Below are 26,586 nucleotides of genomic sequence, written 5' to 3'. Positions count from 1 at the left end.
TTGTCTTGTTCGGCCTATGAATGCTGAGTAATCCCTTGAAGTGTTTCAGTTAGCTTGTTCAAGCCCTTAATTCATATCAACTAATCCTTAATATTGTAGACTTTATTGCACTTTTACAGTTTCTTTATCGTTTTTTTAACCAGTCCATTTAAAACATTCTTAAAACTTCAAGCACATCCTATTGCAAGGATTCAAGTCCTCTCTAATTTGACAAAAACAGACTAGTTTTATTTTCCCATAAGTGAATAAGCGATTTTCGCTTTAAGCAGAAATCATGAATAAAGGAATAGAAAAGATTACATCATCCACACTTGCAATTGATACTAAACCCGATATTGGGTCTTTGATTTGATTGCTCAATTCATCGTCATAAGAAAAAAAAAAAAAAAGACTCCATATGGGACTCAATAGTTGCCAACTCTTCTACATCTTGTTCTTAAATGGAATTGTAGCAATCACAGGATCTTGATCCAATTGCAAATTCTCCATACTAGGAGAAGCAGTGAGTCTCCTCTTTCTCCTAACACCCTACAATTCTCTGTTCTGAGCATTCCTATGTAGTTGTTGTTGCACAATAGATTGATTACTAAGTGCTTTAACAAGAAAAGTCATCATCTATTGATGTTTCTTCTCAGTAGCTTACAACCTTGCTTTCATGGTCAACACTTGCTCCTTTGAATTGTTCTATTGCTGCCTCAACTTAACAATTTCAGCCATCAACACCGTTCTATCTCTCCTCAACTGTTCAACCTCCACCCACACTTTGTGGTTGTGTCACGTTCCTTCTTCTCTTTATCGTCTTCAACAAATGCTTCTGTCCCGCCAAATTTACTTACGTATGTGTTGAGATGACATGCGAAGCTGGAGAAATTGCTGTGTTTGAAGTAATGATGTAAAATGGTGGTTGAGAACTTGGGAGAGTTCCAAACGACGAAACTGTTTCGTGCTCTGCCACACGAAACGATGGAATCGGTGGAAGGGTCTTCGATGTCGTTGAAGGTGTTGGTGAGAAATGGAGGAGGACCCACCTCGTGCAACATTCCATGGGTTGGGGAGAGTGGTTGGAAGATGAAAAAGTTGTTGCTAATGGCATTGTCCCTTCCTCATTCACCGTTTTTAGAATGCTTGTTCCAAAGGAAGAAATGCGTGGATTAGCTGGTTGATAGAAATACAGAATAAATGCTTGAACTAAGTTCAGAAACAAAAATGGGAGAGAATAATTTTAAGATAATAGGGTTAAGTTGTATGTAAATAAAAAAGAAAATTTACGTTCTAAATATTATAATTATGTTTTTAAAAGATATTTATTTTAAAAAAACTTTTAAATGATCTATTTTAAATATCTAATACTTAAAAATCTATAACCTGCAAAATATTATAAATACTATAATTTTTAAAATTTGTTGTAGCAGATTATCTTATTAATTTAAATATAAATCATATAATACACTAACTAATATTTTTACGATACTATTCCAAGTAAGTGTATTTTTTATTTTAAAAAGAGAAAACTCTTTTTAAAAATGCAATCAAACATATTCTAATTTTTGAGAATTCAATTTTTACACTTTTGAAACCAGAATTAAGTTTTTTACGCATGCAAAAATAATTTTCAAAAATAAATATTCAGAATTAAAATTTCTACAATTTCTGAGATTATTTACTGAAATTCATTTTTTACACTTCCAAAATTACTAACCATTTCTAAAAATAAATTTCCAAAATTAAAAATCTACGCTTTCAAAAATAAATTTCTAGATTTAATATTTTATACTTATTGAAAACAATTTTCAAAATCATTAGTCATTTCTGAAAATAATTTTTTGAAATTAAAATTTTACATAAATTCTATTTTAGAGAAAAAAAAGTTACAAATTTTTTTAAGTGTAAAACAAAAAAAGTGAAAAAAGCAACTCTCGAAGACTTATGCAACACGTTTTAGAGTGTGCTTATGCAAAATAGAACAAATAAAATATTTTTGATGAACTAAAATTACTATATATTCTTCATGTTTTAGAGAAGTTAATTAATTTTTTTAAAATAAAAAAAACCTAACGTAATTTTAACTCCCTTGGACAATAATTCAAATAGCCAACACTCCTATCCCCCTACCTCAATTCCCAACTCCCTTGGACAAATAGAAATAGAAAAAGAAAAAGCTAGGAAGATAAAACAAATAAAATAATTTTTATGAACTAAAATTACTATATATTCTTCACGTTTTAGAGAAGTTAATTAATTTTTTTAAAATAAAAAAAAACCTAACGTAATTTTAACTTAATTTTATTTTAGCTCTTTATTTTGTTTTCTCTTATAAGTATTTTCGCAAAAACTTGTCCAAATTCATGTTTGGAAAATATAAACTAATATAATTTGAATATTATATAGAGCGAATTAATCTCAAAAGCCTATTCAGCTAATGTGCATGTAAAATAAATAAACGTAAAATTAAACTACTATTTAAGCAATAGATATAATTGAGATGGTAAAAGGATGTACAAATGGCGAATTGCAGGATTGAAGATGATAAGTTGCAATGTTACTAGAAGATGTACATTAATTTTCCCGTTGTAATAACAATGATGGGGGGAAAACGTTTTTGAAATGATAAAAGTGGGAATTACTTATAAATCTAATTTAGAATCCGAATGTCAATTACGATCAGTATTATCTATACAGCCACAGCAAGTAGTAATATAGAATATGACAATATGAGTAATGATGGTGTACATAGCGTATACGACCAAAAAATCGTAGGTTACTTTATCAAACAGCATAATTTAGTTTTTCACCAAGGTCCTGTCAAACCAAACATACATATACACAATCAACATAATTTTACATCTTATCATGTAAAATCACATTTAAGGTGTAAATTTTAGTACAGCTACATGCAGGGTAGGGGCAGGTTTTGAGTAGAAAGCAACTAGGGATTTTCAATGCTAGTTGAGGTATTTAAGTAATTTGGGGATTTTCACCATTGAAACTTGAGAATTTTATCTCTTTCTTGGTTAGGGATATTGCTTTCGTAGTTTTATTTCTAGTTTCTTTATTACTTTACATTTTAGGATTTGCCTATGTAAAGGATTATAAAAGACAAAATAACTCCAATATTATTAGTATTATTAGTGTTAGTTTCCAATGAAAATTAAAGATTCATCCCAACAACTTGTCTCGACCTTTAATACTACCAACCTTTATTACACAGGCTACTGAAGTAAAACTCTAAATAGTAGCTAGAGAATATTAGTTAAGACCGTTCTAACACAAAAGGAATTAGTATAGGTAAATGGTTGATAAAGTCCCTGTTAGGACTTAGGACAATTAGTTAAGACGGTAAGTGCCTGTTTAGTGGACACGATAACAAGGGTGATCTCTCTAAAGCTTACTTCCTTATCTAAAATAAGTGTAAGCTCTAACCTTAACCTTGTTGACACCCCTATTTCACAGGGTTCAATCTTAAACTAAGGCAATATAATAGGTATCCACCCCTATTTCACAGGGGACAATCTTAACTAAGGCAATATAATAGGTATCCCTATGGTAGTACACCTTAGTAACTATAGAGATACCCTTATAAAGCCTCGTACAAACGCAATATAATAGGTATCCCTATGGTATTGTATAAAATGCCCCTCCGCGGGGGAGGGGGTGAGGGCAGACAGTCCTATCCTATTTTATTTTTATGTTAGTTAATTAACAAGATATGGTAATTTTATCTTGTTGAGTTATTCTATCTTATCATTATAGTTCAAATTCTTATCCTAAAGGAAGTATTAGGTTAAGAATCATAGGATAAGATAATTTTTTTTTATTACATTCTTACTTATATTTTATAAAAAAAATAATTATTTAAAAAATATATAATTTAAATATTTTTATAAAAATTATATTAACATCTTTTAATAATTTTTTTAAAATAGTATATATTTTTAAAAAATCTATAGTTTTTAAGAAAAGTATATTTTAAAAATAAATGTAAAAAAATATTTTATTCATTTTATAAAATATATTTTAAAACTTTATATTTTTTTGTTCTTACTGTTATAATTTAATATCAAATAAATATATATATATGCATGCATGTGTATTGAATAATACAAAATTTAAATAAAAAATATTTTTTAAAAATTATATTAATTTTGATAAAAGAGTAATTTTTTGTTTAAATATAATATATATTTTGTTATATTATTTTTTATTTACCTCAAATATTAAAAATAATAACATAGTATTACCTATTTTACTATCTTAGTGTACATCAAACATAAGATAAAATAAAAACTTATCATTCTCTTGTCATATCCTATCTTTATCTCTCTCTATTTTATCATTTACTTATCCTATCATGTTGATCAAATGGATTATAATAATTAGTTAGCTAGAGTTAGTGAGTTAAATAAAAAGAAAAACGTAAGCAGAAGGGTTTCATTCTTTATCTTGTATCATTCTGCGGATTGAATTTCACTCTTTGTGAAAAGGAGAAATCCTTGTGAAGGGGAAACCTTTTGGAGAAGAGATCTCTCTTATATTGTCTACTCTTTTTCATTCAATTCATCAACATTTTTCTTTTCTTCACATTTATATTCTTGGTTCCAGGCTAAATGCATTTTCACATTTAGTGCAAATTATGCTCATGAATGATTTTGAATTTGAGATTATGAGTATGTAGTACACACGAGTAAAAACAAATAATAAATTGCTGCAATTAAATAAATTCAAAATGGAAGCACCTGAATAAACTGAAATCCCATTTATTTTCCTGTTCAGTATTGCCATTTCTCGTATGTATTCGGATTGTGGATTATCTGCATGAAGTTGTTCACCCTGTAGCATCATCAATTATTTGCTGCAAACATTTCATAACATGGGAGAAAGAAGGCCGTCTCCATGGTTCACTACAGCACCAACAGATAGTAAAGAGAATGATAGTAACGGAATTGAAATGTAAGATGCCATAATAAAATTTCAGATTCAACAGTAGAGGCAAGGTATCACAGAAAGTATCAGAATCTATTCAAAGAATTTAAATTAATTGGCCAACATTGGTTGGCACAACTGATAAAAGCGAACTGAGTTGACCAAGTAGGTTGTGATTTGAGTCCTGGCATGGCCATAGTTTAAGGTTGAGGACACTACTTGATCCCAGGACAAGACTAACATCCCCGACCCAAAATTTTCATCTATATAAAGAAAAACAGAGAATCAAAATTATATTTTTAATCCACTTACGTGGCCCAGCAGAGCTCAATCAAGGCAGCCGCTTGAGGATTCACATGGCTTGGAATCTCTAGCCTTTTTCCCATGAAACCAACAGCAGCCACAACCTACGCGAATAGCATTCTGATTGTCAAATTAAAAGCCATTTGATGCATATAAGGAAACATGGTGTATGCAAAGAAAGGCTAGTGAAAAAAATATACCCAGGAAAATCCTCAATTAAAGCAGATACATCCCGGACCTCTAATATAGATGGGCAAATCACAATTTAGGAATTGGAGAAAATATTCATATCAGAAACAAAAAATTGTTTTCTAAAAGAAGACATTCATTAAGATAAGGGAAAAAATTACATGGGAAAATTACATCAAACCAAGCCTTACCACACTAGAAAAGGTGGAAAATTTGTAAGACAGACATACGCAAGTGACCCAACAATAGAGGATTGTACAAGCTCTAATACTATTTACACTTGGCGTGGTGATAATACTTGAGAATATTTATCTCAAATGTCTCAATTTTTTATGGCTATAAACGCCATTCTTAATCAAACTTTTTGTGCTTAGCCTTCAGTAAATTGGGATTGCTGAATAGAAAAATAGACACCTTGTTGAAACTTTTCTTCATTGTAATATTCCATATCGTTTTTGGGGTGCTACTGCCTTTACAACTTGCTACCTTACTAATTGGATGTCTTCTTCTATTCTTAACAATCAAGTACCACACTCTTATTTCCTCATTAGTTTTTACATCCTATACCTTGTCATGTTGTTGGATCTACTTGTTTTGTTCATAATCTTAGTCCAGATTGTATCTTGTTCCATCTATGCTCACGACTCTTTAATTGTTACCTTATCTGAATTGATGTTACATTCTTTGAGTGAGTTCTCATTTTTAGGTCTTTTCTGTCACCTTAAGTCTGAGTTTGTCACATTTCTCGTCTCTTCCTCCTATTCATTTTGTTTTTCAACTACTAGAGGTGCCACCTCATCCACATCATTCACAAGTGTATTGCAATTGGCAACACACAACAACCACCATCCTTGCCCCATGGTGATGGGACTCCTTTCAACTTATTTCTAGCACCAACTTCTCCACCTCCTTCAACCTTGTCACCTGAACCAAATCTTCTTATTGCTTTTGGGAAAGGTATCCGCTCCAATCGTAAATTTTCTTACTATGTTGTTATGACATATCATCATTTGTCTCATTCAATATACTTGCTTTTTGTTTCTATTCCTAAGATTGCATGTGATGCTCTTTTCTCACCCTGGTTTGCAACAAGCCATGATTGACGAGTCGTATGTATTTCAAAGTAGTGGTACTTGGGACCTCATTCCTTTTCCTCCAAGGTGATGCAAACAGATAAAATCAACAAGGAATTTAAGCAACTCAAACAAGGGAAATAGAGGAAATGATGCTAGTATTACTTGATATAAAGGAGAAATCATTAGAATGAGTACTACTGCCCAGTGCTAAGCTCTTACAGAGAGCTAGTGCCCTCCATCCATAACTAACTTCTTGATTATCAGAAGATACCCCCTCTTGCCAACCACCAGTCCCATTGTAACAAACTCTCTCCTTACTTTGGCTAAGCACTTACTTCTCTTTCTGCCACATCACTCTCCTTGCCTATACATTTCTTCTTTCTTCGAGTATAACCTCTCAATAATGTGGGCTAGGCCTCATTTGAGCCCATATCTTCACCCGCAATCCTAACACAAGGAAGTCAGTATTGTCAAGTGCAAGTGAATTTACACTATTAAGGTTGGCCCTAAAGAGCATATTAATCACCTTAAATACTCTTTGGTGGCCAAAAGTTATACTAAATTCTTTTGTTTAAAATATGGTGACACATTCTCTTTGGTGGTCAAAATGGCTTCTATTTGTTTATTCTTATCCATGATTGCAATTCGCCATTAGCCCCTTTATTATTGACTTGAAATTAAGAATGCTTTTCTTCATGGTGATTATATGGAAGACATCTATATGGAGCAAATTCTTGAATTTGATGCTCAGGAAAAGTATTTAGTAGATAGATAATGGAAACGAAGCCAACAAACCAATATTAGCAAACGCAGACGGTGGAAAGACAAGAAAAGAGTTTTGTATATTAGTAGATGTAGATGGTGGAAAGGCAAGAGGAAAGGGGAAGATTTGTATATTAGCAAATGCAAACAACGGTTTCAGGTGATGGTGTTTAGGAAGACTGAAGAAGAGGAAAGATAGATAAATGGAAGCTTTAAGAATCTAGGATTAAAATCTCATGGAAAGTGTTTGACGCTAATAATATCAAGGATTAGAAAGAAGGAAAAACATACTATATCATATATGACAATAAGACATTTAAACATTTTGTCATTATATCTTAACGGTGTATGACTTCAACGATTAAATTATTTGACAGAGAAAAATGTCAAGGACTATCAAATGCATTTTAAAATCTCATGGACTAACATATCCAATGCTAACAATCTTAGGTACTAAATTGGAGATTTACTCAAAATTAAAGGGAAAAAAATCATAAAAATTAAAGTATCATTCTTTAAATATTTTACATTAAAATTTAAGTTTTTTAAAAGTTAAAAGATGACATTTTTTAATAATACTTATTTTTGAGCATTTATACTGATGTAAGGCTCAAGTGTCAAAGCTGAAAAAAATAATTTTTTAATTAGACACCTAATGAAAAGTGTCTGATACGTGTCCAACAAGTATTTAAGAAGTGTTGGTGTTAGAAATGTGTATGACACTGCGACACTTTAAACAAGTGGTATCTATTATCTATGCTTCAAAGACGGTGCTTTCAGCTGTTGCCTTATATAGTTTATATTTATGTACAGCTGTTATTATTTTATTGTATTACCATAAATAGGATAGAATCAGCCATTAATAGTATACATTAGAATCACCTAATAATAGTTTAGAAATCCCTGTACTTTAGCCTAAATTTCAGCATAATATTCTCTGTACCTAGCTTTATATATTGAATGAAAACTCAGGCAATACACATCTTTTGCCACTCAAAGCAAGATTTGATATGGTATCACAACCTACATTCTAGGTTTCCATTTTTTCTTTGACATTCGAGTGCAGGAATTTTTTTTTTTCCTGTTCTAGCCTCTTGTTTGACATCTTGGTCTTGCCTTTGATCTTCTTGAATTCTCTTGGTTTTGCACCTTTGAGGCTTCATCAGAATTATTTCTCTCCTTCCTGGTTGCTCTGGTCGTTTCTTTCCCATCATGGCTGGTTCTACTTCTGAGTTTTGTGTCAAAATTACTGGGAAGAATTATTCCCTATGGGAATTTCATTTCAGGTTGTTTGTTACTGGAAAAGAATTATGGGGTCATATAGATGGCATTGTACCAGCCCCTCGGGACCCTACACAACTGGCTCAATGGTTTGTCAAGTATGCTACAGTGATGTCTTGGATCATTGGGTCTTGTGATCAACAAATTGTTCTTCATCTACGCACCCATAAAACTGCCAAGTCCATGTGGGAGTATTTAAAGAAGGTTTACTATCAAACTAATTCAGCTAGAAGATTTCAATTGGAGTGTAAGGTTGCTAACTACACTCAAGGCAGCTTGTCTATTCAGTAGTATTACTCTGGTTTTCAAAATCTTTAGGCTGACTTTTCTGATATTGTGTGTGCTTCCGTTTCTAAAGAGTCTCTCCCTGCGGTGTTGGAAGTCCATGCGACCAGCTAGCGTAATCAGTTTCTAATGAAACTACGTTCAGAATTTGAAAATGTGCGTTCTAATCTGATGAGTCGTGACCGTACTCCATCCCTGGACACCTGTTTTGCTAAATTGGTTCGTGAAGAGCAATGTCTTTTCAGCAAAGCCACTCTTGAAAAAGACATTTTGATTGTTTCCCAGGTGGCTTTTACAGCTCAAGGAAGAGGCAACAATAGGGATATGAGTAAGGTTCAGTGCTTTAGTTGTAAGAACTATGGTCATATTGCTGCAAACTGTACAAAAAAAATTCTGCAATTACTGCAAAAAGCCAGATCATATAATCAAAGAGTGCTCAATTCGCCCGCCAAGATGTCAGCCCACTGTCTGTCAAGCCAATGTTGTCCCTTCCTCTACTGGTCAGCATGAAAATGTGGCCACACCTAAACCTGCTCCTCCTCCTATTCCTACACCTGTTGCTCTTACGCCTGAAATGGTGCAACAGCATTGGGGATTCAAGGTAAAAGTCTTCCACACACTAAGTCTTGGCTTCTTAATTCTGCTGCATCCAATCATATGACCAGTTCCAACAGTTTTCTTAAAAATGTTCGTCCATATGATGGTTCTGACCATATTCAGGTTGCTAACGATAATATTATTCCAATTTCTGCTGTTGGAGATATTACCCCTACTTTCAACAATATTCTTATTTCACCTGGGCTCTCACATAATCTTCTTTTTGTTGGTCAATCGGTAGACAATCACTATGATGTCCATTTTTCTTGTCTGTTCTGTGCAGAATCATGTGTCCGGGACAGTGATCGCGAAGGGTCCTAAAGTTGGACGACTATTTCTGCTGCATCTTCCTAGTCATGTTGCCTTGTCTTCTTCAGTTACAAACAAAGGTGAAGTGTGGCATAAACACTTGGGGCATCCTAATCCAGCTATTTTGTCCTACTTGTTCATCTCTGGTTTATTAGGACAATCTGATCAGACTTCTTTGTTTTGTCCTTGTTTTGACTGTTCCACTTGTAAATTAGGAAAAAATAAAATTCTTCCTTTTCCAACTTTGGGTAGTTGTGCAACAAGTTGTTTTGAGGTCATTCATAGTGATGTTTGGGGGATTTCTCCTGTTATTTCTCATGCACAATATAAATACTTTGTGACGTTCATTGATGACTATAGTAGATTTACATGGACTTATTTTCTTCGATCCAAATCTGAAGTACTTCAAGTGTTTAAAACATTTCTTGCTTATGTTGAAATTCAATTTGCTGCAACTGTTAAGGTTCTCCGATCAAATTCTGGTGGCGAATATATTTCTAATGAATTTCATGTTTTTTGTAATAAAAAAGACATTCTCTCACAACGTCTTGTCCATATACGCCTCAACAAAACAGCCTGGCTGAACGGAAAAATAGCCGTCTCTTGGATGTGGTTCACACCTTATTACTTGAATCAGCTGTGCCACCTACATTTTGGGTAGAAGCTCTCTCCACTGCAGTTTACTTGATTAATCGACTTCCTTCTCAGGCTTTAAATTTTGACTCACCTTTTTTTCATCCTTATGGTCAATATCCTGAATACAAGCATCTGCATCCCTTTGGCTGTGTGTGTTTTGTTCACTTGCCTTCTCATGAATACCACAAGCTGTTTGCTCAATCTGTTAGGTGTGCATTTATGGGGTACAGCACTAATCACAAAGGATTTGTTTGTTTTGATCCTGCTTCTACAAGAATCCATATTTCTCGCAATGTTATTTTCTTTGAGAATCAGCATTTTTTTCCATCTCATGATAGCTCTTCCCCTACAATGGCTCTTCTTCCACAATTTGATGATTCCTCACTGCTTGCCCCACGCTTCAAGCTTGGCTTTGTGTATCAACGATGTTCTTCAACTACAGCCACTCCCACTAATTTTGCTCCTATTGTACCATGACGGTGTCTCGAGTTTCTCGCCTTCCTGCCCGATATACCTCTTGTGCTGCTACGTTATCTAATATTTTTGTTCCCTCTTGTTATTCACAGGAAGTCAAACATGAGTGTTGGCAAAGAGTAATGCAGGAGGAGCTTCAGGCGCTTCAAGATAATCAGACATGGGACATTGTTCAATGTCCGAGTCATGTCAAACCCATTGGCTATAAGTGGGTTTACTTAGTTAAGCTTCGCTCTAATGGGTCTTTGGATCGTTACAAGGCTTGCTTAGTTGCCTTAGGATATCGACAAAAATATGGGATCGACTATGAGGAGACATTTGCTCCCGTAACCAAAATGACTACAGTTCGAACAATTCTTGCTATTGCTGCCTCACAAGGCTGGTCTCTTCAACAATTTGATGTCAAGAATGCTTTCTTACATGGTGATCTCAAAGAGGAAATCTACATGAAGCCTCCTCCTAGTTTGTTTTCCTCTTCTACCAAAGAAGTTTGTAAGTTGAATCGCTACTTATATGGTATCAAACAAGCTCCTCGTGCATGGTTTGACAAATTTCGCTCCACTTTGCTTCAATATAATCTTCTTCAAAGCCAATATAACTCCTCTTTGTTTCTTCGAACAACTGCTGTTGGAATTGTCATTCTTTTGGTCTATATGGATGATATTGTTATCACAGGGACTGATTCTTTATTAATTGCCCAGTTACAATAGCATCTTCAGGAGTCTTTTCTACAGATGAAAGATCTTGGTAACCGTACTTATTTTTTGGGATTGTAGGTACATAGGGACCCTTCTGGCATTTTCTTACATCAACATAAGTACACTGAGGAATTAATTCAATTAGCTGGTCTTCAAGAATCTTCCTCAGTTGATACTCCTCTTGAGGTGAATGTCAAGTATGAGGGTGAGCAACTTTCTGACCCTTTGTTATATTGACAATTGGTAGGAAGTCTCAACTACTTAACCATTACATGGCCTGATCTCTCTTTTGCTGTCCAGCAAGTTAGTCAATTTATGCACTCTCCTCGACATCTTCACATGGCTACTGTCCGCCACATCATTAGATATCTCAAGGGTACTACTTCTCGTGGTTTATTTTTTTCTGCTAGTTCTTCTATCCAACTTGCTGCATATAGTGAGATAGGGTGGCTTGTCCTAATACTCATAGTGAGATAGGTTGGTGCATGTTCCTTGGGAATTCCCTAATATCATGGAAAAGTAAGAAGCAAGATTATGTCTGCAAATCCTCCATTGAGTCCGAATATCGTGCCATGTCTGCTGCATGTTCCGAAATCACTTGGCTTCAGAGATTGTTGGCTGAACTTGGCTTTTCACAATCTAACCCCACATCTCTTCATGCAAATAACACAAGTGCAATTCAAATTGCTACCAACCCGGTCTATCATGAGCATGTGAAACATATTGAAGTGGATTGTCATTACATCCGTGAAGCTGTTGCTACACATTTCATTTCTCTCCCACATGTTCCAACCACTTTGCAAGTTGTTGATCTGTTCACCAAGTCTCAGACTCGACAACACCATCAATTTCTTGTGGGAAAATTGATGCTTCTCGATAAACCAGCATCAATTTGAGGAGGGATGTTGCCTTATATAGTTTATATTTATGTACAACCGTTATTATTCTATTGTATTACCATAAATAGGATAGAATCAGCCATTAATAGTATAGATTAGAATCACCTAATAATAGTCTAGAAATCCCTGTAATTTAGTCTAGATTTCAGCATAATATTCTTTGTACCTAGCTTTATATATTGAATGAAAACTCAGGTAATACAGATCTTTTGCCACTCAAAGTAAGATTTGATATCAGCAAGGTATTGTAGTATTAAAGTCTATTATAGATCTGATATTGGTCCACCCTCGAAAAAAAAAAACCTGGACCACGAATTTTCCTAGTAAAATTAACCTGACCCCATCGATTTCCCAACACAACTTACCTAGTCCCATGGCTTTCCCAATGTTGCTACCTACCTAGTCCAATGACTTTTGATGCAATACTAAAAAAAACAAACTTAATCCTACAATTTTCATGTTTCAAATGTCCAATCTTGAGCATGAAGGGATGTGTTAAGAGTCCCAAGTTGACTACAAATGTGGCCAAATAAAAGTTTACAAAGGTTAAAACAATCTTCATCTTATGAGCTAGCTTTTGAGGTTAATTTAGACCTTAGCCCAAATTTAAGAAGGTAGATAATTACTTGCCTAGAATAGAGTAAAATCTAGGGCAAAGTATTTGGGACTTGCCCAAATAATAGAATCTTCCCTAATAATCATACAATCTACAACCTATGAAGCTAAGATACTTAGTACAACACAAATTCGATACAATAAGAATGCGGGGAGACAGGAGATTTTTGAAAATTTAAAATATGATATGGCTTAGATACGTTAGCATGAATTAAAAAAAATAACATACTTTATGCATACCAAATATTTGTAAAGAGATATTGATAATTAATTTGTATTAATGTGTTACATTTGCATATGAATGATCACATTTTACAAAACAATACATGCAATTATATCTTTCCCTCATCCGAGTAACTAAGTCAAAATATGTCTCCTACTATGAGTACATAAAAAAAATTACATACTTTACCCCAATACAAGTTAGAATTTCACAAAAATAATTAGTAGTTCTATTCAAAAGAAATATAGAACTATCATAAAAAGAAGGCTCTGCCTTTATACTATTTAATACTAACTGTCACACTCACTTTCTCCATCCCCATCATCTAAAAAAAAACATAACTTCTAAGTCATCATGTACATCTCCACTAATATCTCACATCCTTGTCTCTCCTTTAGTATACTTTTCTTCTTTCCTAGACAAAAGATGAAGGTTGGAATGCACATCAACCAAATTCTCAGCCCTTTTTGGATCAACTTTGTTTCTCTTGGAAAAATGAATGAAAGAATACATACTTTAATTCCTCTCATAACAAGATGAGAAACAAGGCTGTACAAGAAGCTTAAGGGCAAGCTTTTGAAGTAAAAAGGTAAAAGATCCATGCATTACCCACCCAGATTTTGGGTCCAATGTCCACCTATCTTCAACTGAATCAAAAGAAGCAAAGTCACCTATACAAGATGAGAATTTTGAAAATTCAATAGAAACTTTTTTCTTTCCTCAGCATTAGGAAAATATCTCTTTAGACATTTGTTCCTGTTAAGCTATCTCACATTGGTTAGGAATAGAGCCAGTATGCTCCCTATAAGGACTAGGGTCAACATCCAAGATAATTGCAACTCCTATTTGTGTAAGAAGAGGCCATAGCTATACGAGATGAATGATGTTGTTGGTTGAAGACTTAACTGAAGTCTAGAATAGACGGGGAAATATTGAATCTCGCCATTTCAATATTAACTATGTTAAATGTATTGTATTCATTGACCCAAGTTGTATTTGAATGTATCAAGCCGTACCCACCCATATCAGGTCAGGAATTTATTTAAAAAATAAAAATAAAAATTGGACACTTTTTGGATGAGTATGTTGATGTATCCAACACGTATTGATATTGGGTACGTATCTGACAAGGATACTTTAGCAAAATTGGTGTATCTGGGCTTCATAGTCTACAACAAATAGGCTTATCATATATCTTTCTCTTTCTTTGTGTACTGTGAATACAATTTCCATTGCAATTTATCAATAAGTTTGCAAAAGATGAATGAATATGTGTCATGTGGAATCTTGAGCAAATTCTATTTCTTTATGTGCATGTGTGCACATGCGCATGTGTATGTATGTATCATCATGTACCTACTAAGAGAGCCTTTTTCATGAGAGTAAGAGAAGCAAATCTTGACCTTACAATTATACATGGATGGTCTAAATTAATGGTTACTTAAAGTCACATTATTACCTAAAAATGTTATATAAAAAATCAAATGACTTTTTTGTTTTAGTATTGATCATTCATAATAAGATCTAGGGCTTACTATTTGTCATTTTCACTCTCATAGAGAAAAGGCGCCATCACTTGATATGTCTCCTATAGACATACATACACAGGCACATACAAGAGAACTTGTCACCAATCACCAAATTGAAAGAAAGGTAATTTATTTTCTTCTATTTCCAGTATCACGTATGCTAGAAATTAGCTAAAAATAATCCAAGCACCATGGCAAAGCAAATATAACCTGTGAAGGATTGAATTGTCTCCATGGTTGTTGCAAGGTCACTAGTTCCCACAAGATTACACCAAAGCTAAATACATCACATTTTTCATTTGATGGTTCACCTCGTATGACTTCTGGTGCCATCCATTCAGGCTGATCACATTCAGAAAAGGAAAGAAGGAAAAATTTATAATGTGAAGTCATCAAGAATTATAAGAAAACTTAAACAAAATCAAGCACATGAATGCTTTTCAATTAATAAAATAGAACTTACAGTCCCAGCTGCAGTTTTAGATGAAAGAAATGTGTTTGCCTTTGTACGTGAAAGCCCAAAGTCACCCACCTTGAGTAAATATTTAAAATAAAATGGTCATCAACACCGCATAATCTTACATTCATATATCCACAAGTGTGTATGTGAGGAGTTTGTGTGTGTATGTATGTATGTATGGGGAATAAGTGTAACTAGCCCAAGTAATTCTTTTTTTTTTTGGGTGGGGGCAGGGGTGGGGAACAGTAAGTAATCACATTCCAGGCACTGTTAAGCATTAATAAATAGGTAATGACAAGGGATACATCCTGAAATTCTTGCTCACAATTTACAAGCAAAAAGAACAAAGTACCATAAAAGAGAGTCCCTTCTCTTTTCTTTTTTCTTTCATTTTATAATTAAAAGGGGAACTGAACCATTCCTCACTAGGTCATGAAGGATATTTTTCTTTGATACCATGTTGACATTATAAAGTTTCAGAAAGGGGAGAAGTGAAAGGGAATACAGAGGCTGAAATTTCTGAAAATGATAGTGGTTTGATGTGAGACAAAAGAAAAGACCAAGCACTAACCTGATTTATACCAATACTAAACTCCAAATCGTAATTATATAAGGAAGCATGTCATAAAACAGTGAAACATAAAAGGCAATCCCAAGATCGTATAAGATTAACATATTTTATGGACAACTAATAATATGATGATATATTTTTCAGATATTCTAACAGTTACCTTAACAGTGTACGAATCATCAACCAAAAGATTAGGAGACTTCAAATCTCTATGGACAATGGGAGGTCTCCTTTGATGAAGATAATTCATTCCATTTGCCTAGACAAACATATGAACATTTCACGAAATTTATTGAGAATACATTTCCTGCTTGATGCCAAAAATAGACAAGGAAATTGGAAGCCTAGCAGTTTTAAATCATTGAAGACATACCACATCAAAAGCCATACTCAAACGACGCTTCTCACTAAGTGATAATTCAACATTAGGCATACGCAGAAGTTCGAACAAACTGCCTCTGCAATTCAAGGAAACTATTTTCTTAAAAATCTTGCATTCAGCGTAAATCATTTCTTACTAAGCACATAAGTGAAGAATGCTACAACCATCATTGTTTCAGGAAATTGTAGTACCTTGATAAATATTCTGTTACTATTGATAACTTTGGGGGTTGAATAACTGCACCCATTAAAAGTACAATGTTTGGATGTCGTAGGCTCCTCATAAGTGAGACCTATGAAATAAACTGGGATACTAAAGTGCAATCAACATGGACAAAAAAAATTATGTGCAAATCCAATAAAAAATGTTCCCTGACCTTATTCAAAAATATAAAAATGAATATACATATAGCTTATGACGAACAATAATAATGCATACCTCCTTTAGAAATTCCTCAAATCGTTCAGAATCAAAACCTTGTGCTTTAAGAATCTTCACTGCAACATCCTAAAAGAGGACACAGGTAGAATTTAGTAATCAGATAGTGATGGGCCATTGACCCATGCACATAAGAGAAGAAAGGAACAGAGAAATGGGCCTAACAATAAAAGAGGCTACTTGGAGTTTGAAAGAATAGAGGAGGAAAAAGGGACAAAGATGGAAATTTAATGAAAGATGGGAGTGAATGAGTGGAGGAATCTGTTGGAAGACAGAAGGAAATGCTTAATGATGAGACATGTCATGCATAGGTTTATGGTTTAGATTAGCATTTAAATCATTAATAATCATACATTTTAGGTTGATTTCATCTTGCATTTTTATTTGTTGTAATTCAAGACTTCAAGTTATGGCTTTTGTGTGTTTGGTGTGCAGGCAAGTGCATTTTGGGAGCTAAAATATGAAGATTTGAAGGTCCATGGAAGAAAGAAACAGCATTGTAGCATTTGCAAGCCAAGAAAAGCATGAAAAAGCCAAGCCAGAGAAGTTAACCGTCTGCCAGTGTAAGGGAACATCGCTGTGTTTGCGTCTGCCATCAGAAATTGCAAAATTTCACACGAGAACATTGCCATAAGTGTTTCATACTGTGTAATCTGTTTTTTACTGTTTCTTTGGGAAATTAGATGGGCTGAAGACAGTTATAAAGCCCAAACTATTTAAACCTTGAGGGAACATGTTCTATAGGTGGGATCCTAGAGTACAATCGTCTGAGAATCCTAAAAAGATCGATGCAAAAGCATAAACTTTTTGGAGTATGATTTCCACAGATTCTTGAAGACATCTGTACAGAATGTACAATAGCAACACATTTCTAAGGAAAAAAATTAGGATTTCTCCTCATTCCTTCTCTTTTTCTTCTTGTTCTTTTGTTCTTGTTTTCCCCCATGTTTAGAATTGTTGCTTTGGCATGTAATCAAAACATGACGGAGTAGTTTTCTTGTTCTAGGCATTAGGAGTAACCCCATTTAGGATTGATGACAATGTTTTGAAAAGTTTATGATCTTTAGTTTACCTTGATTTTCTTGATTCAATTATCGGCATTTTTAATGCTTACAAATTTGTTCGAAACTGTTATTTACATGATATTAGATGTTAACAGGACTCGAACGTGAACCTTGATGTTGGAAATCTCAAAGTTGAACCTAAGATTCTAGACCATGAAAGTAGGCTGTTTCTTGAGGAACTACCAAACTATGGTAGATCTTAATGAGTTTAATTAGATATAATTACAATGAAAGTAGTTGGTCCAGTAAAATACATTATTATATTTGGAATGGGAATAATAATCACCTTAGGATAATTCTCCTTCAAGATAAATTAAGAATTAACAAAGGATCTACTTTATTGAGTTTGTCAATTGTAATCTATAGTGAAACTAATTTCAAAAAGTTTCTTAAAATTTGAATTTATCTTTTATAAACCAATTGTGTTTAATTTCTCTTTTCGTCTTTTCTATACTTCATTATTTTATTTTGATAATTGGGTGCATTTAGATAGTTGTATTGCAATTCTCCAACGTGAAGTAAATCATATAGGCCAAAGGATGGAATGTGATAGGGCATCAGAGCATTTTCACCCAAGGGGGAGTTTGCACTATCCTATAGTGTTCATTCCTATTCTTGAGGACTTTTTTTTTGGTTGATTTTTCTTTTCTGCTTGTTTTCTCTGTTTTAGGACTGTATTCTCCAGTTTATCAGAGATTTCTATAGTGTGAGCATCTGAGCACCTTTCATTTAAGTTGAATATTATCCAGAATTTGGTTTCTACAGATTATAAATAATAAGGACCCAATGATTAAAGGACACCATGAAAACAAAATATTGAATGACAACAATATTAATAATGATCATATTGGTAAGTAGGGCTTCCTTCTTTTTCTGGACAAATTCAATCAAGTTAGGCATCCCATTTGTTGAAATTATGGGGATTTTTTTAGGAGAACAAAGACTAGATACAATAAAATTGATATTGACTTGATTGAAGTGATGCGTAACAACCTACAATTTGATGATATAACCTAAAGTACCAACCCTTATTTATAATGATAATCTAACTGAATAAGGTAACATATCATGACATTAAGAAACATGGAAACTAGGGAATCTAAGATAATTTTAATATACCCTAAGTGCCTGTTTGGTGCATGGAATTTAGTATGGAATTGGAATTGGAATTGGGCTTCAAAATTTTAATTATCATGTCCGGACATCCATTTGGAATTGATATTATAATTTCATAGACCAATTCTATGGAATTCTATGACAACTAAATTTGACCAATTTCAATTCCTAACCTGCACCCTCGGAATTTGAAATCCTAATATTATAATTCACAATACATTCTCACGTATCATGCCTCTTCCTCATCTCCATAGTTTCTTTCTTGTCTTTGTGGTTCTTGTTCTTCTCCATGTACTTTCTTCTTCTCTATTTGCTCCTTTGTTCTCTCTTTTTCCTATGCATCTTTCTTCCTTATCCTCTATTTCAATTTTCTCTTATCCTTTTAACTCCACTTATTATGTTAATTATTAATAATACTTATTTTCCTATGTTCTCTTGTTTTTTCTCTATTCTCTTCTTCCTTGTTTTACATTGATTATTAATAAAAGTTGTTTTTCTCTATTCTTCTTCCTCTTGTTCTTCCTATTCTTCTTTTACTATCTTCTTTCTTTCTTATTTTTTGCATTTGTTAATGTTTATTATGTTTATGTTATTATATCGTATTGTTATTCTGCACTTACTGCAAACTATATTATATTGCTATTCTACATTTTTACACTTTTCGCAAATTATATTGTTTATGTTAATTATATAATAAATAAATTATTTAATACTATTATTGAATTGTTAGATGTCAGAGAAAATATTGAGTACAAGAGAAATAAAAAAGAGAAAACTAGTGTTTGATGCAATAAAGTGATAAAGACAATAAAAAATATACTTTTGAGGCGATTATATCATAAAACTGATAAAAGTTGTTATAATCAATTACATCTTACTAAACAAGTTTTTCTTTTTTTTTTTTAGTTTTGCAACATTTTATGTGAAAGAGGAGAGTACATGATACTTATCATGAAAGCATAGAAGAATCTGTTGTAATGTTTATACTTATTTAGCTTATGGTCTCAAAATGAGAGTTCTCGTAAGCACTTATATTTAATTTATATTTTCAAATTTGAGAATTAAATTATATTTATGAGCATATGTATGCTTTCATCTAATTTATGAGAAAGATAGTTCATGACAATATTAAATTTTAATGATAAATTAAACATAAAAAATAAATTAACTATGTCATGATTTTTGAAAAAGAAATATTCAATTATTATTTAATTGTATCATCTTTAATAATTAGTTTTTATTTTTAATTAACACATTATTTTTGAAAAAGTTATTAAATAAAATTTTAATGCAAAATTGAATTATTTTTTAAAAATTTAGATCTTACGTCACACTATAAAATTTAATTTCAACTTAGAATTATAATTTTACATTCTAAATCTTTTGGTATGCCAAATGTAGAATTATAATTCTAAACCAATTCCAATTCTGATGGAATTGGAATTGAAATTACAATTCTTTAATGTCAATTCTAATTCCATGCACCAAACAAGCCCTAAAATATTTTGAGACGTGATATACCTATATTATGTGAAATTCTAACTATCCCCCTCAAGCTAAAGCTGACTAGGCTTTAATTTTTTTTAAAAAATATGAGCTCCACACCATTCTTAATCTTCTAACCATAATGAATGACATAGAATCAGCAACAGCAGGCAAAATATTATCCTTAAAATGTGGACAGATGAACAGGCTTGAAGACATAAATGCTTACAGAACCACGCCAGTCCGCGCGAAGGACAGTTCCAAATGACCCTGAAAAACAGTCATCATTGCCTTATTTTATTGTTTCATGAGGCATTTTCTCAAAGAGAAATAGATTGCTTGGGCAGAATCAGCAATTTTTTAGTGTATATATATCATGCATGAGGATTCAAATATAAACCTGTCCCAATGTTCTCCTTCAAAATAAGTTCACTCCATGGAATATCCAGATCCTCCTCGTCAAGGTCTACTTCATGAATTGGATAATCCTTTACAGATTGGTTTGCTTCACTGAAGGACATATATTCCTCCATACCAGGACCTGCACAACATGGAATGTCAAATAAGGAGAATCAAATACCATTACAATAAAAAATACATTGTATATAAAACATTTTGAACATATTTATTAAATACATAGGTAATTTTATACATCACTCAGTTCCAATCAAGTATGATATACTCTATGAGAAAGACATGATCCATTATTTTTCTTTCTACTTTTAATTTTGTACAGAGAGATGATTCATTCATACTCAAAGTAAACAAATGGCTGTTTCCACCAGCATAATCTGCCCCAAAAGCTTCAGTTCTCTGTAGATCCATTCTTTCACTATGGTTAACAGCAGCTCCTGTCATGATGGAAATCAGTAATTTAAGTGGTGTATCACGATGTGCACAGAAAACATGATAATATCTTTATATTTCTCATACAACCTTTATACCCTGAAACTATATTATTTCCTCCCTCTATATAAAACAATGAAATATCATACACTATGCTGAAACAGTCCCACATTGACTGTATCTGGAACCAATAAGTATTGTAAAACTGTTAGGGCAGATTGTTAATTTACGTAGATTTTGCCATATTTAATTAAGAAAAGTAATTATTCAATGTAGTCTACAAAATCTATTGAGTACACTTTCATTATTCAGCAAATAATATTAAGTCCTTTCCACATCCTACAAAAATGAAATGGGGAGATGACAGCTAGGGATTGAAGGGCAAAAACAAGAAAAACCTTGCAACTTTCATCATGGAGCAAGGATCTTTGCGACAAAGACAAGAGTCAGAGTTTCATCTTCTTTCCTTCATCTATTTTCTTTGTTATTAGAAAACTTAAACCTAACTCACTCCTAAAAGCTAGCTCATTGGAGGAGTATTACCCAAGCCCTTATATGCAGTATTGTGACTTTATTCTTAGCCAACGTGGAACATCTTAACATACACATCCCTTACGCCCAAGACTAGACATCTATTGCATCAAGTTTGCAAGATTGGACATCTGCAGGTGATAATAGGACTGGACATATGTAGGCAATCCAACATTCAAATTAGATAGGCTCTGATACCATATTAAGAAATTTGAGTCTAACTCACTTCCAAAAGTTATCTAATAAGAGGAAGACTACCCAATCCCTTATAAGGAATACTGTGACTCTATTCCTAGCCAATGTGTGACATCTTAACATTTGTTCTTGATGTTTCTTGAATTTGGCATTTTATCTATAGATTCTTTATTGAACATGAGTGAGTAATTTCCCTTTTCTAGGATTTAGGGTAAGCCTAATTTGCTAGATGATAATGTATTGAATGTTCTTATCTATCTTATCAATGCATCATGAGTTTTGGTTCATTTTATGGGGTTCTTAATGCTTGCAATTGTTTTAAAAGTAGCTTTTGCATGATGTTAAACATTAAAGAGGGACTGAAACGTGAATAATGTCAGAAATTTGATAGGTCACTCCATTGATAGTTTGTCGCAACAGATTACTTAGTTAATCTCCATTAGTTGGTTAGTTAGGTGAGTTAGTTGAATAAGGTATGTTGCCTATAAATAAGAGTGGAGATTAAAGAGGGAGAGGGGGGGGGGGTCTTTGGATGAAAGGAAATTAGGGCCTTATGGCATTGGGAGGTGCAGACCCTTGAAGTTCTGCAGCGTGAGTTTTGTAATTAGAATTCATCCCTAATTCTTCTTAATAAGATACCTACTTATCAATTGGTATCAAAGCTCTACAATTTTAGGCACGTTCATGGTGGGAACAAGGATGGAAAGCCGAATAGAGGCATTGGAAAGAATTTTCTTGGATCTGCAAAAACAGAAGGAAGAGGAAGGTGAGCGCAGGTTGTTAATGGAGGCTCGGGTACGAAACACTAAAAGTATCGTCCAAGAGATATTGTGCAGATAGGAGAGATTCAATCGGGTCTTAATCACAATACCCTTGGGGAGGCCGAAAGTGAGAATATGGGCAGAAATGAGCACGTTGTTGAAGGGGATGATCGGTGGAAGAAACTTGAAATTCCAATCTTCGAGGGACACGACACATATGGGTGGATTAACAAGATCGAAAGATACATTCAATTACGAGGAGTATCGGAGGGAGAACACATGACAGCAGTCTTGGTAGCGATGGAGGGAAAGCTCTTTCATGGTTTTAGTGGTGGGAATCTTGCACCGGAAGTGTTTCTTGGACACAATTCCGTCAGGCAATCATTCGCAAATTCCAACCCTCAATGATTCAGAACCCATATGAGATATTGTTGGGGTTAAAACAAGAGGACTTAGTTCAAGATTATCGGGAACAATTTAAGATTTATGCGGGACCCTTAAGAATCACAGAACAGGAATATTTGAAAGGGATCTTTTTGAATGGTCTCAAAGAGGAGGTAAGGGCAGAATTGAAATTACATTCAAGGGAGTCTTTGTCAGAGATGATGGACATGACTCAACTCATTGACGAAAAAAACAGATACTTTGGAGAAAAGGAGGCACCGAAAACACAATAAGAACTATATGGGGTACCAATAACGAGAGTAACTTGATTCCAAGAACCTATTCTGGGGATTACAATAGCCGATTCAGACCTAGAGGGGCAACTGGAATAAATGAAGAAGCTCGTGTGGAGTCTTCTGCGCCGAACAATTCAAATTTGAATTCTACAACAACGAATAATTCTAGCATGAATTATTTCAATAAATCCACTGAAAATCTTGGAGTTAGTAGAAGGGGGAGAAATTTTAAAGAATTGTCGGCAGCAGAGTATAATGAAAGACAGTGAAAAGGTCTCTGTTTTAGATGTGATGAGAAATTTTGCCCGGACCACGTTTGCAAGAATAAAGAATTAAGGGTCATGTTGGAAGAAGACCTTGATGAAAGGGAAGTATTAGAGGTAGGAGGAATACAAGACAACGTTGGTGAGGTAAAATCAAGAATGTGGGACCCAGGTGGGGTTATGTAATCCTTCACCTTGAGGACAAGGTGAAGCTTTAGGGAGAGGAGTATTGATAGGTCACTCCATTGATAGTTTGTCTCAACAGATTACTTAGTTAATCTCCATTAGTTGGTTAGTTAGGTGAGTTAGTTGAATAAGGCATGTTGCCTATAAATAAGAGTGGAGATTAAAGAGGGAAGGGGGGTCTTTGGATGAAAGGAAATTAGGGCCTTATGGCATTGGGAGGTGCAGACCCTTGAAGTTCTGCAGCGTGAGTTTTGTAATTAGAATTCATCCCCAATTCTCCTTAATAAGATACCTACTTATCAAAATTCCTAAATTAAACCTAGGTTTAAATCATGAAAGTAGGTTTAACCCTTTGAGGATAAAATTGATTCACCATAGAGCTCTAAAGGGTATAGTAAATAAAACTATCCCCAAAGTAAGGATTAGTATAATTAAGCATGATATTGTATTCTGAAAGGAGCCAATAATTACCTAAGGATGATTCACCTTCAAAACTCTTAAAATTCAATAGGAGTGATTATTTATTTAGCTCTTCATCTATGCAAATTGCATTATCATCCTGTGGATTGTTAAATTTTGGCTTTTAAGATTTGTTCTTTTGCAATCTTTATTTTCTTTATTTAATTTAAAATTTACTTCAGAGTCTAAATAATCGAATTGTGATTAATTAGTATTTAACAACATAATTCCTATGGATATGATATTTTACTACTTGGAAAATTGTATGCTTGTTATGTCAAGTTTTTGGAGTCATTGTCAAGGATTGTGCTTCTATTAATATTGATATTAGTTGCAATTTTGTGAGACTAGACCTTTTTCTTTATTTTCATTGTATTTTGTTCTGTTTTATCTTTTTTTCCCTCTTTTCTCTCCTTACTTGCAGGTGAGACTACTGTTTTATGTGAATTACTAGAAGTCTTGGGAGGTAGCTGAAACAGATCCATAGAAATAACCTTTCGTGTGAGGAGAAGACAAAAAAGGCAAAGGAGAGAAGAATAGTTATAAGACAAGTCCCAGTTATGGCTGAAAACAATAACAATAGAATATTGAGGGACTACACTGTACCAAATGCTCAAGGCTTATGGTCTAGCATTACCAAACTTGAATTAACTACATATGTAACAAGCTTGGTGCATATGACGTATATGCTCTAACTTGAGGGGGAGTGTTAGAATCTATTAGAATCTTGTAAATATAGTAAATGTATATATTGTAATTATGCACTCTTCCCTATAAAATTGAATAGCTCCGTTGTGCCCAAAACACACGGATTCATTCCAATGTCTCTCAATATCTCCTCTCTCAACAATTAGGAATCTAAAAATTAGCAACAAGTTTCTTGATTTCAATTCTCTATCAAATATAACATCTAAATATAAGGCTTTGAGATAGTGAAAAGGGATTTTGAGCAGTGAATTGATATTACACCCCTTTTTCTTTCTAATGAGTGCTTTCATAATAAATATACATTGTAAAACTTGACCTGCAACCATATCAAGGGAACTATTATTGTTTGCATGTTGTTGAATGATAAAGGCACCTTAGTCCTTTGTTATGGACCTCAGAGCTTGATTGATGTTTTCCTTAGTTACCATTTTGAGTCTATTGAAATTATATTTCAATTTTTTTTTTGGTACCCTTGAAAATAAAACTGTTAGACATTTGTTTTAAGTACCTCAAAAAATGTATGGACCAACTTGACTTAAATCATAATTTTAGAAATTAACAAACTTGTATGATCTTATTGAAAAATGCTTCTCTCCATGAAAATGAGAAAAACAAAAGAGACAGAGAGAAGAGAAGCAAATTAAGATAAGGAAAAAGTAAAAGCAAGAAAGAAAGAAAAGGGAGAAGTAAGTAATCATGGAGACTATTCACAACACTTTATTCTCATATTGTGTAATTGCTACATATATAAATCTTGAGGGAATGGTTCTATTGATTGAATTTTGTATGAACCCTTTGAATATCATTTCCTTTCATACTGCCACATGTTTCTCAAAGTTCCTCAGCAAAATTAAATGAGCCAAAGACAATTATGAAGTTCAAGTCTATTTAAACCTAAAAGAAACACATTCTAAGGGTTCTACACCATTAGCAAGAAGAACTCTCTCAACAGGATCAAAGCAAAAAGGGAGACCTGGAATATGATTCTGGAAGGCATTTCTATGAGATCTACAAGAAAGATGTGTTTCTAAGGGCTAGATTAGGTTCTTTCTTGTTTCTTCCCTAATGTTTCTTGATTATTGCTCCCCATACTTCTATTTGTTGTTTTGACTAGTACTCAAACCATAGCTGAGTAGTTTTCTTATTTTAGGGATTACAAGGATCTCAAATTAGGATTTAGGATCGATGACAATGTTATGAAAATTATCAGATCTTTTGTTAATCTTGATGACCTTGTTTAAATTTTTGTGCTCTTAATGCTTGCAAATCTGCTGAGCCTCTTATTTGCATGATGATATTAGACAATAAGGAAAGGATTAAAAGGTGAACCTTGCTCTTGAAAATCCCAACATTGAACCTGAGTTTTAGACAACGAAAATAGGCCAGATTTCTTGAAGAATTACAGAATCACCATAGAACTTAATAGGCTTAATTAGATATAATTATCATGAAAGTAGAAAGTAGTCTAATTAAAAAATTATTTATTATGAAACAAAATAATAACCACCTTAAGGTAATTCACCTTCAAGATAAATCAATAATTAATATAAGGTCTATTTTGGTTAACTTTGTCAATTTAAATTTATAGTGAAACTAATTCCTAGAAGTTTTTTAAGATTTGAATTCATCCTATTTAAATTAACTG

At 33.4% G+C, this 26,586-nt stretch overlaps 1 protein-coding gene and 1 pseudogene across 5 annotated transcripts in view; both read right to left on the bottom strand.

The window, feature by feature from the left end:
* Nucleotides 1-211: 211 nt before the first annotated feature.
* LOC113871186 (serine/threonine-protein kinase CTR1-like) overlaps nt 212-26,586 on the bottom strand; it is a 29,855-nt gene continuing 3,480 nt past the window's right edge. Inside the window, exons 6-17 of one of the 5 annotated variants that reach the window (XR_003505768.1) lie at nt 21,068-21,163; nt 20,713-20,853; nt 20,542-20,582; nt 16,648-16,716; nt 16,401-16,501; nt 16,201-16,285; nt 15,988-16,086; nt 15,260-15,328; nt 15,007-15,138; nt 5,233-5,327; nt 4,734-4,898; nt 212-1,124 (exon numbers count right to left, since the gene is read on the bottom strand). Coding sequence is in view for 1 of the 5 variants with exons in the window: in XM_027508095.1 (XP_027363896.1) it covers nt 4,823-4,898; nt 5,233-5,327; nt 15,007-15,138; nt 15,260-15,328; nt 15,988-16,086; nt 16,201-16,285; nt 16,401-16,501; nt 16,648-16,716; nt 20,542-20,582; nt 20,713-20,853; nt 21,068-21,163 (1,004 nt within the window). In the remaining 4 variants the exon portion in view is untranslated. Of the gene's footprint in view, nt 1,125-2,492; nt 2,800-4,621; nt 4,899-5,232; nt 5,328-15,006; nt 15,139-15,259; nt 15,329-15,987; nt 16,087-16,200; nt 16,286-16,400; nt 16,502-16,647; nt 16,717-20,541; nt 20,583-20,712; nt 20,854-21,067; nt 21,164-26,586 lie in introns of those variants that run through there. The other 4 variants (XR_003505767.1, XM_027508095.1, XR_003505769.1 and 1 more) reach the window with 4 other exon arrangements.
* LOC113871478 lies at nt 424-1,093 on the bottom strand (annotated as a pseudogene).

The sequence above is a fragment of the Abrus precatorius genome, unplaced genomic scaffold (assembly GCF_003935025.1).
Source record: "Abrus precatorius isolate BTA unplaced genomic scaffold, Abrus_2018 Scaffold7, whole genome shotgun sequence".
In the NCBI taxonomy this organism is placed as follows: domain Eukaryota; kingdom Viridiplantae; phylum Streptophyta; class Magnoliopsida; order Fabales; family Fabaceae; genus Abrus; species Abrus precatorius.
The sequence above is the reverse complement of the archived record's forward strand: the minus strand, read 5'-3'. Positions and strand labels throughout refer to the sequence as shown.